We start from the raw sequence: 21,768 nt of genomic DNA on the forward strand, positions 1-21,768 counted from the left end.
AGCACATGCCCCGTTTTTTTCCCCACGAACGTCCAGGAAAAAAATGCCTCTACCTCCTATTGAAATCAATAGAAGGCAATTTCGGCCATTATTTGGTGCTGATTCCGACGCGGTTTCTGCATGAAAATCAGCGCCAAGAATCTCTGTGTGAACTAACCCTAACATTGCAGAACAGAGGATAGGCTGACATTTTAGGAAAGCAGCTGTAGCATGGCTGTTTTTTTTTTCCAACCAAAGGACACATTTGAAGAACAGATGAAAATGATATCATAGGCCTAAATTGTGACCCCCAAATGGCAGAAATAACTAAGATCCACATTTTCGTAAAATATTTTAATATTAAAAGTAATTGTACATGTGCTTTATAAACCAGTTGCATAAAATAGACCAGTTATATGAAAGCTTTGCGTCTTTTAAGGCTTTATCACAGTAATGTATCTGCTGTTACTGTTTCCCTCATAAAAATAGTGCAAATTGTAAAAATACATAATTATAAAAGGTTAGTTCAGTACAGGTCCATGTAGATCTCTTGCAGGAGTGGTGGAGGTTCAGTACAGGTCGAAATAAATCTATTACAGATGCCAAGGTTTACCAAGTATTTGCGGATGGAAGAGTTCTTGTAGATCAGTGGCAGGTGTGATCGGACATACAAGTACTTGTAGATCTCTAGATGGAGGTGGAGATTCCACACAAGTCTTTGTAGATGTGGTTGAATATATATTAATAACGTAGGTAAAGTTTTCGTATATATCCTTATCAACCTCTTGTCGACGTGTGTGGACACTCAGTACAAGTCCTTGCAAATCTCATGCAGATGTAGTTGAAGAAAGACAAGTCCTTGTACATCTATTTTTGATGTGGATGGAAATTCAATATAAATCCTTATAGATCTCTTGCAGGAGTGGGTGGAGGCTCATTTCTGCCTCCGTTTTTCTTATAACTTGTAATAACTGGACATGTTCTGTCACAACTTGTCTAAGGTCCGTCATCTTTTGGAGAAGTTTAGCAAAGAGCTGAGAGGAGTCCGGGTGGTTAAGCTTCAGTTGCAGTTCAAGAGCTTGTAGTAAAGTGTCCTGAATATCTTCTATGGGCTTCACATTCAATAATCCAGGTCGATCTGAATAAAAAATTTAATGAACAGCAATTAATTCAAGGTAATTGGTCTAATATTGAAATTTTTTGGAAGGTAATAAATCTGTGCCCATAAAAAGTCATCATACTATACAAAAGCAATGGAAAATTATACATCCAATTACATACTATACAGGTCATCCAACACAAGTAGACAAATAACATTTAAAGGAATCAGGCGTAAAGTGGTTTTTATGGTCTTCAAAAAGGTATGTGTCAATGGTTTTGTTGCAGTAAGATTAGTCACTTACTAATGTGCTTTCTGTAGCTGAAATACCTCTGTCTTACATGCAGTCATATGACCATGCTCCTGGTCTTTATCTCCTGCTTGTGTGACAATCTGTACACTAAACAAGTGGTTTCTCTGTCCCCCCCCCCCCCCGCTCCCCCTTGAAATAAATACTTCTGAGTTATGGTGGCCTTTTCTGCTGAGCATTCAGTACAAAAAGGTACTTTTCTGTATTTTTCTAAAAGCTTGGAAAACGAATTTAGGCATAAATGCAGAATAAAGAAAGCTACATCTTTGCTGTCTACGTAAAAAAACACTGTGTATATCTAAAAACCCTGTATATAAAGTATACTAGACTAATGCTTATAAGTTGGGTGTTTTAATGAGGAGGGCACTCCTGACACCAGACAGTGACAGTGCCTGCTGTCACTCAACATTAAGGAGGGTGGGAGGAGGTGGAGAGAGGTGGGGGCAGTCCTTTTTTTTTGTACAGAATTTTTAGACAAAGTACAATATTTTTTACCTGGACGTGATCAAAACCATATCATTGGCCTAGAGTTAAAGCCATATTAATAAGTCAAATACTTAATAGACTTTTTCCATTTCAATATTCAGTGTGGGTCTAAACCATGTGCAACATCTATAGTAAGTGGCTCTTGGCCTAAAGTGTGAATGTGGGGGACCTCTGACCTAAGATATGAATTTCCCACCTATTTAAGTACTATTACACTACTTGGCATATTACATTAGATAAAACAACTAAAAACATAATTTTTTTGCATATGTACTTGTTATAAAATGTGCCATAGCAATACATTGTTTCTAAAATACATTCTTCCTTTTATAGTACTAAGTAATGGCAGGTTTCAAAAACTCATGAGCATCAACCCCAAGATCTGGCCCAAGTGCCTTCCAGTAAATGTCCCTCATGTCCCATTTAACAGCTGTCTTCTACCACAATGCTGAGTTAACAGATACTTGTTATACTTTTATTTATGTGTGCACAGAACAAATGATAAAAGCATGCTAAACAAGTGCTCAAATAAAATTTATATCTATGACTTTTCATGATGCATGTCTGGTGTTTATCTAGCTAGTAGAGTGTTATACTATGTTAGCCATCAGCAAAACTAGTACAATGTAGAGTCAACCGATGCCTTTTATTTTATCCGTGAATCACACAAAGCTCTACCTTTCAAAATAAAAGGTATCACTTTAAGAGGTCAGATAACTTGAACTGGTTTACTGACCTGAATAGCACTGTCCCCTGATTCCAGCGCTGTTTTTTATTCTTTACCTGGACCCCCCCATTCCAGAGATATGACCAACTGTTGTGTTGGCTTCTTCTATGCTAATGTGCTGTAGTTAGCCAGCAGGGTGGAGCTAGCTTCCCTGCCTCTGATGCTGACCAATCAGTGCGAAGCAGCTTGAGGGTAGTCCACACCCTGTTGGCTAACTACAGAAAATTAGCATAGAGAGAGCCAACACAACAGTGGGCCATGTATCTGCAAGAGAGGGGTCCGGGAAAAACACAAAACACATTGCTGGAATCAGGGAGACAGTGCTATTCAGGATTGTAAACCAGTTCAACTTATAGGACCTAATGACAGTTCCTCTTTATGGTACGAACAGACACAGCGTAAACACATTCAGATTTTCTGCATCGGAATTATTGTGGAAAATCCGCAGCGTATTACAGTAGCAGCAGTGTGGGTGAGATTTTAACAAATCTTGTCCCCACACTCTGGAAAAATGCAGCCGAAAAAAAACGCACATAAATTGACCTGCAGTGCGGTTTCTTCAACCGCAGCATATCAATTAATGCTGCGTAATCACAGCTTATCCGTTGTGGGTTTTCCTATTGAATTCAATGGTGTGCTTAAAGAGGCTCTGTCACCACATTATAAATTCCCTATCTTGTACATAATCTGATCGGCGCTGTAATGTAGATTACAGCAGTGGTTTTTATTTAGAAAAACAATCTATTTTCACCAAGTTATGACCTAATTTAGCTTTATGCTAATGACTTTCTTAATAGACAACTGGGCGTGTTTTTACTTTTGACCAAGTGGGCGTTGTGGAGAGAAGTGTATGACGCTGACCAATCAGTGACCAATCAGTGACCAATCAGCGTCATACACTTATCCCCATTCATTTACGCTGCACATAGTGATCCTGCATTGTTCACTGTGTGCAGACACATACACACACATTAACGTTACTGAAGTTTCTTGACAGTGAATAGACATCGCGTCCAACCAGGACGGGATGTTCACAATCCCGACACTTCGGTAACGTTTCTGTGGGACTTACAGCACATGAAGCATGATCTCGATGTGCTGTGTGAGTAAGTCACACACAAACGTTACCGAAGTGTCGGTTTCCACGTAAAAAAAAAACTCTGTGTGAACTCCCCCTTATTGTGTATATGTATAACAGCCGTCTATGTATGTAGTTTAGCTAGAAATGTGTCTAATCTTCATACTTTGGCTAATTTTTCTTCCCTATGCTTGTTTCTGAAAATACACAATTTCTCTCTCCATGACTTCTGAGTGGGTGCCTCTTTCTGGTGTGATGTAAGAGATATGAGCTCTGAGCCAATCAAATGTCTTACGCCGGCTGCTACATCTCTTTTCTCCTCAGTGTTTCACTGAAATATTGAGTAAGAAACTCCTTATCTTTTATTTAGTGTTTTACACTAGATGGATTTTTATAGACTGAGGAGGTTGCTGAATATTTATAGAGGGCCTGCAGGTGAGGAAAGGGGAACTACAGGCTACAGGAAGGTGAGGACGCTGCCACTTTACACTAATTCTTAAATAATTTTAAATAATTTTGAATCATCAAATGGGGTTGGGGGAGATTTATGCCATAGATGTCTAAGATTTGGGTATAATTTTTCTCACAAGACTTACACAGTGCTATACAGTTTAATACAGGGTCATATCAAGTGTCCCTAAAACATGAATGAATCAATTAAATATTATGACACATAATAAAATGAAAATATTTTATGGACTATAATTTGAAAACACCCAACATTTCCTTCACAATCTACATGTACATAAATGAGTCTGGTTTGAACTTGCTGCTATTATACTTTCTACACCTTTACAGAAGTACACCAAGTAAACGTATCCGGAAATGATATTGCTTTCATCTGACGTTTAATAGTTGGTTACACTTTAACAAATCCTCCTTTTACTGCCCAGCACTGACGTCATATCTCATAAAATCTGCCCATTACCACAATTAGCTAGGAATGATGCCGAGCTATAACTACCCAGCACATGACACCCACTGGCACAGACCATATTTACCTCCACTAAGTATGATGACTGCTACGAAGATGGCGAGGTCACTATCATCCAATTCTAAAGCATTAAATCTAATGGCAAATTCAAACTTGGGCTCCATAAATTCACAAAATGGTTTCCTCAAGCTCTTAAGAAACTCTCTGGTCATGAAACCTTGTCCATCAGCGATGAGAACACCATCTTTATTCATGAGAGAGGCCAGCATTGTAAATATGATCTCATGGACCCCGTACTTCAGGAGAGTCACTTGGTCATTTAGGTCAAGATTGACAAATCCTGGGATGTTTTTGGCAAATTCAGTGATCTCCCGTACAGCTTCCACTGATCGAGATTGACATCTTTGGAAAATACGAATGGCAACTTCCTTATTTTGCTCCATATAAGGGGTCAAGTAATGGCACTTGATTTGATCCTCTCCCATCATAAGCGAGTTCATATCATAGATCACCACAGGCTAAAAAAAAGAAGACCAACAGTATATATTATTTATATGTCCACATACCACTTCTTTCCCACTGATATGCTCTATGTTACCAATCTAGATTTATAAATTCCTTCTTTTCTATAAAATGGCCGATGGGAATATTAAATACCGAAACTGCAACTCAATTACAGATACAGAATGTTATATCCTATCTTGTCACTTGACTTGACCCAAATAGTAAATCTACATAACCATTATGATCCTGTTATTTCAGGCCTTCAGAACTTTGTCAGGACCAAGACATGCTAAAGATCCGTAAGTTTAATGCAAAAACACACTTTATATTATCATTTGGCTCCGGTCTTGAAATGTCTATCTCAGTTCCTTGAACATATAGCAGTTTTTCCACACAGTTTAGCCTGTAAGTCTAATATAAAATTGCATGTCCTGTATTTTTATCATGTATATGAATATCTCATGTTTCTAAATTGTGTCACAGCTATATGAAAGGAAATGAATCAAACAAGTCATACAACAGTAGAGAATACATAGTAAATCATATCATAGTAAATCATTTACACTCATAACTCCCACTCACTGATTTGTCTGTTGTCCTTCCTGTCAATATGGCTCTGGCTTTAGCTTTTGTTAAAGGAAAGGACTTGAGATAAGTGTCATATAAGTGCTTGGCCAGGACTCGTTGATCGGCGCACTCTGGATTCAGCTGGTCAATGTCACTGGAAATCTCCGCCAAAAGCTTCTCCTTCTCAGCCTGAGGCATCCGTCCAAATCTAATAGCTGAAAACATATTTCTTGTGTTAGTGTGACTGAGATTATTATTAACATTATGGAGATTTACCATATGGTGTAAAACAAGAATGTGGTGCCACAAAACATGCAATAAATGCAGTCCAGTGCATTCAAAGACTTGTTGTTTTGTCCAAGATCGCATGCTAAACATGTTTAATTAGTGCCGTAAATTTATTGAACTTTCATGTCTCTCATCTTAAATTTTTAGAAATTAAAATTTGTCTTTAATGTTAGAGTAGGCACTCTTAGGGCAATGAGGGCCCTTGATGTAGTTTTTGTCCCTCGTGCCATAAAGTTCACATTCCAGCATCACAGGAGGTCACCTAAGGGTTGTCCACACGTAACGAAATTGCTACAGAAAATTCTGCAGCAATTCCGTTAAGACTATCAGATATTCCGCGAAAAAAAACACTCCATTTCCTGCGTTTTTTACTGCAGAAAATGGTGCGAATTTTGCTGCGTTTTTCTCAATGATGGGAGATTGTGACATCTCCTCTGAAAACCGCAGCAATTCTGGCCACTTTCTGCTACAGGAATTGACATGCTGCGGTACAAACAATACGCACCGCAGGCTAATTTTTGCTCTGAAATTTTACACAGCGTGTGGATGAGATTTGTTAAATCCCATCCACTATGCTGCTACTGTATTCTGCTGCGTATTTTCCATCCGCAATTCCAGAAGGAAAATACGCAGCTATTCCGGTACGTGTGGACAAGCCCTAAGAAAGTCCCTTTTCTCCTAGAGAAGGTTAACAGCGAAGGTATTGTAACATAACAACGTTCCCTTAAAACTTGAAAAAACACCAATATTTCCGTTCCTACCATAAGGGCTAATTTTACACACCAAGATAGCTAGATACCACAGAAATCATGAGCACGCCTTTAAGGAGCCAGAAAACCCAAACAGAAGACGGGTCTATCTTTACACCCGTAGTCGAAAATGAATTCCATTTTTCTTAGACAAATATAAATGCAAAAGAAAGAAGAAAAAAACAACAAAATTATGTCAGTGAGCTTTAGGCTGGGTTCACACGACCTATTTTCAGACGTAAACGAGGCGTATTATGCCTCGTTTTACGTCTGAAAATAGGGCTACAATACGTCGGCAAACATCAGCCCATTCATTTGAATGGGTTTGCCGACGTACTGTGCAGACGACCTGTCATTTACGCGTCAAACGACGACGCGTAAATTGACTGCCTCGGCAAAGAAGTGCAGGACACTTCTTTGCAACGTAATTTGAGCCGTTCTTCATTGAAGCATAATGCGAGGAGGAGCTTTTACGTCTGAAACGAGGCAGCTGTTTTCTCCTGAAAACAGTCTGTCTTTTCAGACGTAAAAGCCACTTCTCGTGTGCACATACCCTTATACTTATGAGATGAAGCCATTTTTGGGAAATCAGGCTCTGTTCACACTGGTGTCGTGTCTTCTGTTTATAATGAAGCCATGACTGCTATGTCGATAGGTTTTTTAAATGGATACCGGCGAAACCAGATGGATCCCTCTGACTTTAATAGGGTCCGTTAAGGTTCTGGTGTTTTTGTGTGCAAGAATAGCACTGCAGACGGTGCTATACTTGCATATTGGAAAGGCTGACAGGAACCTGGAAGGAACCCCCAAATGGTAGAATTGGGAAGTGTATATACTTAACTGGATAAGGGCCCACGTACACGACCGTGTTTATTTTCAGTGTGGTATCCACATTTTTGCAGATGGCACACTGACCCATTCATTTCTATAGGGCCATTCACACATCAGGGAAGCTGCAAATTATAAAACATGTCCTATCCCTGTCCGTTTTTTTTGGCCCTGTACCGCCATTCAAGTCTATTGGTCTGCAAAAATAACAGACAGCACACCGAGGCAACTTCTCCTTTTTTTCTGCAACATTTTTTGTTTAAAACTCCCAATATGAAAACTTGAACAAGAAACATATTGATACACATGGATATAGCAGCGTATAGTCTGCCACATGGTACAACTCATTATGACCTCATTGTGTGATATATTTGGGCCTACATAGGACTGCAAGTAAACCTATGGTATTCTCCTAATATACTAAGTTACCAAAATGCAGAAATAATGCAGCCCCAATTCAGCTCTGCTACATCTGTACAAATGCAAATGAAAAACTCACAGTAAAATGTTCAACTTGTAGCAACTGTTCTATCAGAAACATAAGCAATAGAAGAGTCTACTGTTGTGTTTAAAACAGCTTCCAATCAGATTCGAGTTTTCAAGTTTTTATGGAAGATTGCAAAATATATGCCGCAACCCGATTTGCTGGAATTTTCAACTCACCCACTTATAAATATCCCAAGAATTTTTGTCCCCGTGAATCAACATATCAGTTCAATGCTGCCATAAAGCTGATATAATAGTATCCTATTGTTTTAGTAATATGACATTTCTTAACCTGGAATAATAGGAATGACCTCTCCAAGATCTGTTAAACAAACAGGAAATGTTTCCCTTAAAGACAATATGAACTGCCAGCCCGAAAAATGTGATCTCCACAAGTATCTTATGATTTATTTGTCATTTGACAATGTTGTTGCAATAATACCCACAGTGGAAAACAAGATTATTTTCATAGAGTTTAGGATCGCTGCCAGAGTGGCCTCTTGTATGGGTCCTGCAAAGATCTGTGGCATTAAATAAACCAAATTATACATGAAAACTGATTCTCAGAACTCAAATCCAGAAGTAATCCCACGTATAATTTATCCAAAATATTCAAAAATAGGCGTAGAAGAAGGTTCCTTCTAAGCTGCGGGCTTTAGAAAGGGGAATATTAGACGGCTGTAATACTGTGAACCGCCACTACAAGTGTGTCGGTGATTCACAGTGTGAGCGGTAAAGGAAATAAAGCGGAGGCAGCGATCGTGCGAGCGCTGCGGCCCCTTCAAAACAGCAGATTACTGGGGGTGCCGTGCGTCAAACCCCAACCGATCAGATATTGATGGCCTATCCTGAGGATAGGCCATCAATTTTTTGGGACTGGACAACTCTATTGAGGTTGTGGTTTCCCTATGGTGACTCTACAAGTGGATGGCTTAAATAACAATTCCCTAACCTTGTTGCTGTTATTTGAATTGCTTTCTGCTTTGGAAATCCATCAGTAGGTTATAAGGTGTAACATTGTCTATAAGGCCAGGGGCGTAGCCAGAGGCTGGATGGTTGGGCATGTGCCACAGATGCTGGTGGGGGTGCAAACAATCCACTCTATCTTAGCAGGGGTATTTAGATACTGAGATTGGACAGCAAGCTGAATGTATGGTCCAGTTCACACAGTGTTTTTTTGGCACTGATTCTTGGCAGTGGAAACCACATTGGAATCAGCCCAAAAAAAACACCCCAAATCTCCCTCCATTGATTTCAATTGTAGGTAGAGCCATTTTTTTTTAGTTTTTGAATGCTCGGGGGTGGGGCGGAGGAAGTGTCATGGCCTATCTTTAGGGGAGTTCACACAGAGTCTTTTGACGAGTTTTTTGACATGGAAACCGCGTCGGAAAACGCGCCAAAAAATGGCCATAAATGCATTTCAATGGGAGGCGGAGGCGTTTTTTTCCCGCCAGCGTAAGAACAGTCTGGTGGGAAAAAGAAGGGATATACACTATCTTCGGGCGTTTACGCCTCAGACCACCCATTGACATCAATAGGCGGCAGAGAAAGCATATTTCGCAGTATTTTTTGCCCGCCGCGCTCAATTACTGTGGGCGAAAAACGCCACGAAAAACACTGCGAAAATCGTCATGCAGTCAGACCAAAATCTGCCTCAAAATTCCAAACTGAATTTTGAGGCAGATGTTCCTCCTGCAAAAAACTCTGTGTGAACCCAGCCATACAGTTGTTTCCGCCTCCATTGAAATCAACAGCAGACAGAGAAAAAATGTGCCATTCGTTTGGCGTGTTTTCTTTATGCGGTTTGTGTATTTGCTTATTAAAAAATAAGCCTAAAAAAAAAGGTCATAGAACACCTAAAAAAAAGTGTGAAAAAGGGCGTAAAAAAGTAACTGCTTGCATTTCAAAATCTGCATCAAAAATCCTGAAGGAGTTTGAAGCAGATTTTTACTGCTTGGCATAAAACTCTGTGTGAACATACCCCAAACCCATGTCTAAGGGCATGTTCAGACGTGGCAGATTTACGGTGCAGATTTTGCATCACAAATCTGCAGCAATTTACAGTATAATACAAGTGGATGGTGTTTTCAAAACCCCATCCACATGTAGTGGAAAATATCCACAAAGAAAGCTGAGCTTGCTGCGGATTTTCAAATCCTTGAGTGGAGAAGCAGCGGATTCTCACTGTGGAATTCACGCTTTGCATTTGAAACTGGTGAAGCCTGCGGCAAATTTGCAACAAAATCTACATGTTTCATATGCAGATTTGGCCGCAGATCCGCGGTGGATTGTCCACTACATTTCAACGTGCCCTTACTATACAAATATTCCACATGTAACATCCAGATCTAAATGGTACTGTTAGTTAAATTCCGTTCAGTCATAGGAGTCTAGCTCTAGGTGTGACTTTCGTAATATGATCAGTTAAACATGGGTACAATACTCACATCTGAATGTGGCTTTATTGGAAGAATCAGTGAATTTGAAATTCTATGTGAAATGTCAGAATATAGTATTCGGAATTGTTGCATTAGGGATTTTCAATAACAATTTTCAGGATGCTTCCGCATTTCCTACAAAATATCAGATCAGATCCAGCCATGTAGCCAGGTTTGTATTAAAGCAGTATTTTGAAGATATTACCTTTAACCCCTTAATGACCGGGCCATTTTGCACGTTAATGACCAAGGATTATTTTTTGTTTTTTCACGGTCGCATTCCAAGAGTCGTAACTCTTTTTTTATTCCGTCGACATAGCCGTATAAGGGCTTGTTTTTTGCGGGACGAGATGTATTTTGTAATTGGACCATTTTTAGATGCTTATAACATATTGATTAACTTTTATTAACTTTATTTTAGGAGAGAATTGAAAATAAGCAGCTATTCCAGCATTGATTTTCACGTTATAAGTTTACGCCGTTTACTACGCAGCGTAAATAACATGTTAACTTTATTCTGTGGGTCGGCACGATTACAGGGATACCAAATATGTAAAGGTTTTATGTTTTTCCTACGTTTGCACAATAAAAACCCTTTTAGAAAAAAATTACTTGTTTTTGCTTCGCCGCATTCCAAGAGCCGTAACGTTTTTATTTTTCCGTCGATGTGGCCGTACGTGGGCTTGATTTTTGCGGGACAATGTGTAGTTTTTATTAGTACTATTTTGGGGTACATAGGACTTATAGATTAACTTTTATTTTATTTTTTATGGGGGGAATGGGAGAAAAGAGAGAATTTTGACGTTGTTTTTTGCGTTTTCTTTGGACGCCGTTCATCCGGCGGTTTAATTAATATGTTCATTTTATTGGTCAAGTTGTTACGAACGCGGGGATACCATATATGTGTATGTGTGATTTGTTTTGACCGTTTTACTAAATAAAACCACTTTTTGGGCCAAAAAAGTAGTTTTATTTGACTTTGACTGTAATTATTTTTATTTTTTTTTCACAAACTTTATTTAACTGTTTTACATTTATTTTTTTAGTCCCACCAGGGGACTTCACTATGCGATGTGTCGATCGCATATATAATGCTTTGGTATACTTAGTATACCAAAGCATTATTGCCTGTCAGTATAAAACTGACAGGCAACCTATTAGGCCATGCCTCCGGCATGGCCTAACAGGCAGATGCTGAAGGCAGACCTGGGGGTCTTTGTTAGACCCCCGGCTGTCATGGAAACCCGACGGCGACCCGCGATTTGTTTGCGGGGGCGCCGATCGGGTGACAGAGGGAGCTCCCCCCTCTGTCAAACACATTAGATGCCGCTGTCACTATTGACAGCGGCATTTAATGGGTTAAACTGCCGGAATCGGCGCGCGCTTCGATTCCGGCAGTTGCAGCAGGAGCCAGGCTGTGTATAACAGCCGTGCTCCTGCCGCTGATCGCGTGGTACAGTCTCAGTACCCGCGCCATCACAGGACGGATATATCCGTCCTCCTGCGCGAACTAGCAGCTGCTGAGGACGGATATATCCGTCCTTCGGCGTTAAGGAGTTAAAGAGGCTCTGTCACCACATTATGTGGCCCATCTTGTACATGATGTGATCGGCGCTGTAATGTAGATCACAGCAGTGTTTTTTATTTAGAAAAACGATCATTTTTGACGGAGTTATGACCTATATTAGCTTTATGCTAATGAGTTTCTTAATGGACAACTGGGCGTGTTTTACTATATGACCAAGAGGGCGTTGTGGAGAGAAGTGTATGACGCTGACCAATCAGTGACCAATCAGCGTCATACACTTCTCCCCATGCATTTACACAGCACATAGTGATCTTACTAGATCACTATGTGCAGCCACATACACACACATTAAAGAGGCTCTGTCACCACATTATAAGTGGCCTATATTGTACATAATGTGATCTGCGCTGTAATGTAGATTACAGCAGTGTTTTTTATTTAGAAAAACGATCATTTTTGACGGAGTTACGACCTATTTTAGCTTTATGCTAATAAGATTCTTAATGGGCAACTGGGCGTGTTTTACTTTTTGACCAAGTGAGCGTTGTGGAGGGAAGTGTATGACGCTGACCAATCAGTGACTAATCAGTGTCATACACTTCTCTCCATTCATTTACACTGCAGATAGCGAAATAGCTATATCACTATGTGCAACCACATACACACACATTAACGTTACTGCAGTGTCCTGACAGTGAATATACATTACCTCCAGCCAGGATGTGATGTCTATTCAGAATCCTGACACTTCGCTAACGTTTCTGTGAGATTTACAGCAAGGCAAGCGTAATCTCGCGAGATTACGCTGTAAACTGTCATTTAAAACGAGATTACTCTTGCCTTGCTGTAAATCTCACAGAAACGTTAGCGAAGTGTCAGGATTCTGAATAGAAATCACGTCCCGGCTGGAGGTAATGTATATTCACTGTCAGGACACTGCAGTAACGTTAGTTTGTGTGTAATTGGCTGCACATAGTGATATAGCTTTATCGCTATATGCTGTGTAGCGTTTTATTTTTTAGAGGCCCTTTAAAAAAATGTAAACCATAGGGAACAACTCCACTTTTTTAAACAGTTTTGATTAAACTCTCCCTATGTCTCTTAGGCTTCGTTCACATCTGTGTTGGGACTCTGTTCATGGGTTCCATCTGACCTTTCCATCGGAACCCATGAACGGAATCCAAACTGTTTTCGTTTGCATCATCATCATTCATTTCAATGGTGACGGATCCGGTGCAAATGGTTTCTTTTTGTCAATGTTGTGTAAAGGTTCCGTTGTTTTGACAGAATCAATACCGTAGTCTATAGCGCTATTCATTCCGTCAAAACGACGGAACCCTTAAACAACGGTGACAAACGGAAACCATTTGCAATGGATCCGTCACCATTGAAATCAATGGTGATGCAAACGGAAATCTATGGTTTCCGTTTGTTTCAGTTTGGATTCCGTTCATGGGTTTCCCTGGCGGAAAGGTCAGACGGAACCCATGAACGGAGTCCCAACGCAGATGTGAACGAACCCTTACTTTTTTGCTTTTCTGTTGCACCATTTTTTGGGGCAAATTTTATCTCTTGCTATTGGGTGGAGCTCTCAGAGAGAACTTTGACCAGTCTTATCTTATAGATGTGCAAAAACCGACAAAAACTGCATTTTTATGACAGATGCCAGCTAGATAGCATGACTGATAAATTTCAAAATGACAAATCCCATGCTAGAAAAGTCGTACAATGTTGTAGTGTGATACAAACATTGCATGTACAATTGATAAGAATCTCAGTATACTTAGAACTTTTTTTTACATTATTTTTAAAAATGATATGTATTCTGTGTATAGTCTTAGAACTTTAATATATTTATATTGAAATAAATAAAAACTAAAAATTGTAGGTCAATTCATTTGTTTTATATAATTGTGAATACAAATACAGGAGTGATAACCACAGGATTATCCAACGAGTACACAACATAACACATTCATTCTATAAAATATACTGAACTCATGGCTGGAGTTTATACAGTACTGAAACTGACAAAAAATTTATCAGACGCCCCCTGGTGGGGAAATAGAAGTCTTTTTCTAATAATGTGAAATGTGTACACTTACTTTATACAGCAAAATACTATAACCAAAGTTGTAAACCACTGTATGCTGTACCCCCTACACAGTATGATGCTCCTATAGGTGACCCCCCACACTGTATAATACCCCATAGTGCCTTCAACACAGCATGATGCCCCCATTGCTGCCCCGGACACAGTATAATACCACGATAGTGCCTCCCACACAGTATAATGTCCCCATGGTACCTCCCATACAGTATAATGCCCCATAGCTGCCCCCACACAATATAATTCCTCCATAGTTGCAACCATACAGTATAATGCCCACACAGATGCCCCCATACAGTATAGTGCTCCATAGCTGCCCCCATACAGTATAATACCCCCATAGCTGCAGTGAATAGCTGGCCTCAGCGGTCACATTCCGTTCATGGCAGCATCACCGCTGAGGCCAGAGATTGGCTGCAGCGGCACGTGACCAATTAAGGATCTGAAACATCTTATATTGCAAATTAAAGGGGTTTTCCCACAAATACATGTATCCCTAATCCACAGGATAGTGGATACATGTGTGATTGCTGGGGGTCTGACCACTGGGACACCCAGCGATGAGAAAGGGGAACCGAAAGTCCCCCGAAGTGCTCCAATGTCATACATGTTTGTGAGAAAACCCCTTTAACTCAATATGGGGCATGATCCACTCGAGCCTTTTTATATTTAAGAAGCCAGTGCCTGAAAAAACTAGCGTTTCTAAAATCATAAAATAAATGTCATTAATTTAATGATTATAGAAATACTAGTGTCTCCAGGCACTCTGTTTTGTTTTTTTTTACTCCAATTGCCACACCTTTTCTCTACTCACAGTAGTTTGGCTGTTTTTTAGTGACCGTTGGCTCGGTGTCGTGCTGCCTGTTGAGCTCACGTCCTGCTCCCTCACTCCAGGCACACACAACGATATTGCGCCGAGCGACGTACTGACCAGTGACTCGTGAGCTGCCTAAGGTGAGTAAGGTCAACGTAAGAAAATTAAATTTCCTTTACGTTGACCTTACGGAGAGGAGGAGATCGGAGGGGAGGGGGTGTGGCTGGCCACAGGGAGACGAAGTCCGTGTCTCAACAGGACATAGCGGGACATCTTTCATACCTCCCGGGACGGCGGGACAGGTTAAAAACCGGGACTGTCCCGCAGGATCTGGGATGGTTGGGAGCTTACCAATTAACACTTATGCTCCTTATACATCCAGCGATATTTATATTCGTCTGGTTTACTCTGTACATTGATCACTATGTATTCACATGTATGTTTTTTAAAAATTGTAATGATTGTGTTACTGCTTTTTATCTACTGTTTATGCTAATCACCTGTTAATGGGATCATGTGTCTGATCCCCATATATACCACTGCTTTACACACTTTTCGTATGCTTGAAAAAGGCTCCATACGCTGAGCCGAAACGTTGCACAAGGGCTAAATAAAAGCCATTTTTTCACTAAAACTTGGAGTGCTGCCTGTCTTTGGACGACTATACTTGGATTTGGAGCAGTGATCAAGCTCCCAGGGCGTGCACCCATCCACAACTTTGACTGGTGCTGCTGGATTGTGGACTTTATCTATCTATCTATCTATCTATCTATCTATCTATCTATCTATCTATCTATCTATCTATCTATCTATCTATCTATCTATCTAATCTATCTATCTTATCTATCTTATCTATCTTATCTATCTTATCTATCTTATCTATCTTATCTATCTTATCTATCTTATCTATCTATCTATCTATCTATCTGTCCTTATATTTTTATTACTTGTAGATTTTATTAACATTAAACTGGGTTATTGAAAAAAATCCTGTTATCTCTCCAAATTCTTTTGTTAGCCATTGTAGAAAAACCTGGAAAATCACAAATTACACTCACAAATCACTGCTATAAGGCAAAATAGTCAGTGCAAAACAATTTAAGCTTAGGCTTTTACATACCTGTGTATGATAACAGACGTAACTGCACCATTATAAAAAAAATCTATACCTTTTCAATGAAGTCTGATGTAATTTCTGCTGGCACAAAGGACAATAACCTGGACATTTTATCTGAGGCTATTTGTCGCTGGCAAAGTGCTAATGTGGACTGAATTTTGACACAAACCGATTAACCCTCAATTACAGGTTCATTTATCAGCACATTCCTTGTAGACTGGTCACACCGATTAGGGACATAGCGATTTCACGAGTGTTATATTCATAGGAAAAGCAAACAGAAAATATTAATAACTAAAAAGTCATTTATCAAGAGTCCACACCTGTTAGGGCACGGCCAGACGTGGCGGAATTGCTGTGGAATTCTCCAGCGGCCGTTTTTTTCATTTGTTTCAATACATTTTGAGGCAAGTTAGTTCAGACATTGCGGGAAAACTCCGCTGCGGACCATAGGCTGCGGTGCAGAATTTTCCCTCCGCAGCATGCACTCTCTGTTGCTGAGAAGAAGCGGAATTTCACTGCGGATTTCAGCCGTTGCAATGCAAAAACTGAAATCTGTGGCAAGTCCGCTGTCTTTTCTGCAACGTCTGAATTACCTGTCAAATATGCAAATGTTGGTGCAGATTCGTTGCGTAATTGCCCCAAATCTGCACCAACATTTGCAGCAGAAAAACTCTGCCACGTGTGAACGTGCCCTTACAGAGCAATAGATTAATCAGCATTTCCTGATTGGATTATATAAAATCTGACTTAAGGCACAGGTGTAATACTGAGGGCTCCTGCAATATTGTAGGATGATTTTACTATATGATAGATGGACATAGAAATTTACAGCTCAAAAATATCACTGTATTCAAGATTGTGGGATTGTATATTATGGAAGGGCGTGGGGTTCACTGTCACAGATATATGCATCCATGTACATACACACAAGTACATGCATATAAAAATGTATATCTACATATATGCAAACAAACCCAAAAATATATAAAAATTAATATTTAAATACAAACACATACAATAAAAATATATTTGCCTACATACAAACACAGCTGGATATATTTGCATACAAACAAAATAAATATATTTATATACATACATACATACTGTACATATATATAGATATACTGTATATATATATATATATATATATATATATACTGTATATATATATATATACAATACATTTACAATGCCGCGTTTTGCCACCAACAACCCTGTGCCTTTCTGTCTATTATTACTATCTTAGTGAAGACCACAGAAAAAAGGGCATTGTGTCCCTTGACTTTCTGGTCCATGTGTGGCTTGAGGTTCATAGTTCAAGCCACTAAAGGGGGGGGTAACATAATAAGCCCACCTTGTGTCAAAGTCCTGGCCACTTGTGTGAATTAATTCTCACTTTAGACTGTAATACATGTGCTTTTAAGCACCCGCATTGACCCAAACACCCAGGCATCCCACGATTCATCAGAATGGAGTTAGAGCCAAAGGGCCTTCTGTTGTGCTCTAACCCCGGTTCTGATAAACCACAGGCGGTCTGGGTTCTGCATCTGTAATACGGTTGCAAAAAAAGCAACCGTGTTATGACTGTCTGAAAGCAGCTGACATGATCGACCATGAGCACATTACAGCAGTACCTGAAAGCAATCCACTAACAGAATACAGGCTGCCATAAAGAGCTCCAGTATTTTTCTGATTTCTAGGAAGGGGGATTTAATTTTCCCATAGTCCTGCTTGTGAAGGAATTGATTGAGATAATAAAATCATATTAGGGAATTCCTTATAATGCAATTCCCTAATAGAATAGTTGATGTGGCTACAAACAGAAGATGAATAGAAGTGAGATATATTGCTCCAGAATTTACACAAGGTTTGTCTATGTACCTCTAGAGATTATAGTATTTACTAAGTATGAAAGAATATTTTCTGTCCAAACAACTACATATATACTGCACCACTGGTTTTCTGTTACAGAAGGACAATGGGTTAGGCTCAGTAGAATATCCTGTCATTAAAGGGTCATTTATCTGTTAAGTTCAAAGCTTTTCAGTGTGACAAAAGTAATAAAGAGATTAATGCCAAAGAAAAAGAAGTATAAAATAGTTATGTACTGAGGTTTCTGAAACCAACCATGTGCATATAAAGCCGAGTTCACACTAGTGTTTATCTTTATGGGTTTTTTTTTACATGAAGGAAACTGTTTTTAGCTAGATCAATACATTTCTATGGGTTACAAACTAAAGTAAGATAAGATCCAAAAATATGATTGGAACGCTCCACCGTTTTAACTCTTTAATGAGATCTGTAGTACATTTAAGGTGCTGGCGCAATGTAAGTGCACAGCTCCTGTGTCCGCACATCCGCAGCGGGTGTCAGCTGCATAATATAGCTGACACCCTGCTGCAACGGCCAGTAATGACTCTGTTTCCCCCTCAGCTCTTGAGTGTTAGCTCTAGCGGATAGCACGTTATGACACAAGAGACCTCTAGAGCCGTCACTCAAGAGAACAGGGGAGGGGATAGGGAGGGGTTACAGCAGAGAAGCCAGACACTTCACAATCATTAGCATACAGCGTGTGAGGATTAAAATTTCCCAATTGTGACTTGCAGTATCATCCGCAACATTGGTATGATTAGACTTGTCTCCTCTACCTCTATATAGTGGTGTAAGGGGAGGGCAAATTGCTGACAATCTCCCTTTACTGAATAAGTCATTGTACCCCAAAATGGTACCAATAAAAACTACAACTTGCCTCGCAAAACATGTCATTTATAGCGCACAATTCAAGTTTTAAAAAAACCTAAAAAGCTATGGAACTTCAGTATTTTTTCCATTCCCTCCAAAAAAAATTATATACGTTTTTCAATACATTATATGTACTCCAAAATGGTGCTATTTAAAAAGACTACTTGTCCCACAAAATCAAGCCCTCTTACGGCTACATTGATGGAAATCAAGCTGCAGATTTCAGACTGGCTAGTGTAGAGGTGGCGGCGCATGCCCCCAGCTCTCTCCATTCTGTTGTATGGGAGCTCCGGAAACAGACGAGAAGCGCTTGCTTGGCTGTTTTCGTAACTCCCATTAAATAGAATGGAGAAAGACGCGCACATGGTTAAGTGGTTAAAAAGACTGCACCTGATCTGGACCAAATTTTTCTGTGACGGATTTCCAGGTTCCTTATATTTTATTATATTGGCCTCTTCTCTGAGAGGTCTTATAAAATAGGTTTCAGTCTACCTGTTTAAATCCCAAAATAACAACCCCTTTCCATGTACCGACATCATAGATCTGCTGGTGAGTTGCTGGATAGAGCGGCTCCTGTTCTACATCTTCCCCCATACTTTGAGTGGTCTTTATATGTCAACAGGTTAAAAATTCTACTCAACCTTTTCTTGGTTTTGTATTTATTTTTCTATGAAAGCTGGGTGACAACCTTTGTCAGAAGTATAATAGCTTCCATAGTGCCTGTCACTCAACTTATTACAGAATCAGACGTAATTAACAAAAGACTAGATAGATTTTTTTAACCATTAACATAAAAGTAAAACAAGAAAAATGTAAAATTATATAGGTTAAAAATGTCAAATCTGAAATAGTTTGTTTAATATAATTAGCATTTCTATCCGCAAGTCCAGTAATAGTACATACAGAATAACTTAAAATCTATCAAAAAGAATCCGCCATGCTATGTAGACACATCAGATGAAACGATTGGTGGTGGTCTTTGAATCCACAACCCCATTATTTTCTCAAATCAAGAGTGCTACATTCTAAAAAGTATCTGAACCCTCTCAAATTGGTATCTCTGGAAATCTCCAGCACAACATACGTGATAAGCTGCCATTGATTTCAATGGCACTCTCTTTTGTACATTGGACCTCATTTTTTAAAACCGTCCTTGTTGTACATAGCCAATCACGGTGCAGCTTTTATTTTTTCAATGCAGTTTAAGGAATCAAAGCTTAGTTCTGATTGTTTGCTATGAACAAGAAGCGCAGTCTTTCTGTTAGGCCTCATGCACACGAACGTAAAAACGCCCGTAATTACGGGCCCTTAGACTTCTATTGGCCACGGGTACCTTCCCGTTTGCTTACGGGAAGGCGCCCGGGCCATTGAAAAATATGGAACATGTCCTATTTCAGGCCGTAATAACGGTACGGGCAGGCCCATAGAAGTCTATTGGGCTCCCGTAATTACGGGTGGCTACGTGTGTGCACCCGTAATTACGGGAGCGTTGTAAGGCGACGTCAGGGGATAGTCACTGTCCAGGGTGCTGAAAGAGTTAACCGATTGGCAGTAACTCTTTCAGCACCCTGGACAGTGACTACTGCTGGAGTTAATAGTATTAAAAGTTAACTTACCTGCTTCTTCCTCCAGTCCGGCCTCCCGGGATGACGTTTCATCCCATGTGACTGCTGCAGCCAATCACAGGCCAAACACAGGCTGCAGCAGTCACATGGACTGCCGCGTCATCCAGGGAGGTCAGACTGGATGTTAAAAGAGGGACGCGTCACCAAGACAACGGTCGGGGTACGTATGAACTTCTTTTACTTACAATCGCTGCGTTACGCTGCGGAAACTCTGCCCGAAATGGCTGCCTCTTCTCTGTATCCACCACTGATAGAGAGAAGGGGCTGCCGATTAGTGCAATGCAAATTTGAATAGAAAACGGATCCGTAAATACGGGTGGAATACTGGTGAAAACGGGCCCGTATTTACGGGCACGGGTCCGTAAATACTGGTGGAATATGGGTCGAATACGTGTGACAAAGTACCCGTATTTACGCCAGTATTTACGGGAGGAAAAAAATAAGCTTGTGTGCATTAGACAGTATTAATAAATGAGGCCAATTGTACCAGAGAAAAAAAAAGTTAAAACATAGTGAAAGTGGGAAGAAAAAGTCCTGACCGATATCAATAGTCAGAAAATAGTTATAAATCAACCTTTCTGCCAGGAAATAGATGATTCCTTTCTCATGCGATTCAGAGTTTGCTTGGTTTAGTGCTGTTGAGGTCGGCAGGCCTAATGGGATGTATTGACATCATCAGACCTTACTAGGCCTGCGACCTGTTTGCCTTACAAATGATGTTTTAAAAGCATTGTTCACTCAACCAGTCCAACCAGTTTCCCTTCTTGTCATAGTGATGAGATGAGAAGGAATGAGGTAATTCCTGCCAGTCTCCTCCTTTCAAGCAGGCCATTCTGGTGTGGGCTCTTTCATAATGGCTCTGTTTTTTACGCCTTGGCAAGCAATGTCACGGACACCTGTTGTTCTGAGCAGGTTCTCTGCGCTCGAGGAGGAACCAGTACCTTTAGAAATAGTTAAACTAACAAGAGAGAAAATTCCCAGGGCAACAGACGCAAAAGTTCAAGGTGAAAACTTTCGTGAAAATTATGTAGAAATATTTTAAAAAATATTAAAAAACAAAACTAGCATGATCTGGCATAATGTATACAGCCACTGAACAGATTTTATATATATATATGCATATATATATATATATATATGCATATATATATATATATATATATATATGTATGCATATATATATATATGTATGCATATATATATATATATATATATATATATGTATGTGTATATATATATATATATATATATATATATATATATATATACATATGTGTGTATAGATAGATAGATAACAAGTGTTTATGATGCCAGATCTTTATCTTTGGCAGATTTTACTGTCTGGGCATAATTTAT

General features: G+C 39.6%; 1 protein-coding gene across 1 annotated transcript in view; it reads right to left on the bottom strand.

The window, feature by feature from the left end:
* Window positions 1–356: 356 nt before the first annotated feature.
* The window catches only part of PPARG (peroxisome proliferator activated receptor gamma), a 60,059-nt gene continuing 38,647 nt past the window's right edge, over window positions 357–21,768 (bottom strand). The window contains exons 5-7 of the mRNA XM_075832348.1: window positions 5,700–5,899; window positions 4,681–5,131; window positions 357–1,117 (exon numbers count right to left, since the gene is read on the bottom strand). Of these exons, the coding sequence (XP_075688463.1) occupies window positions 870–1,117; window positions 4,681–5,131; window positions 5,700–5,899 (899 nt within the window). The 3' untranslated portion in view covers window positions 357–869. The remainder of the gene's footprint in view (window positions 1,118–4,680; window positions 5,132–5,699; window positions 5,900–21,768) is intronic.

Source organism: Rhinoderma darwinii, chromosome 7 (assembly GCF_050947455.1).
Source record: "Rhinoderma darwinii isolate aRhiDar2 chromosome 7, aRhiDar2.hap1, whole genome shotgun sequence".
In the NCBI taxonomy this organism is placed as follows: domain Eukaryota; kingdom Metazoa; phylum Chordata; class Amphibia; order Anura; family Rhinodermatidae; genus Rhinoderma; species Rhinoderma darwinii.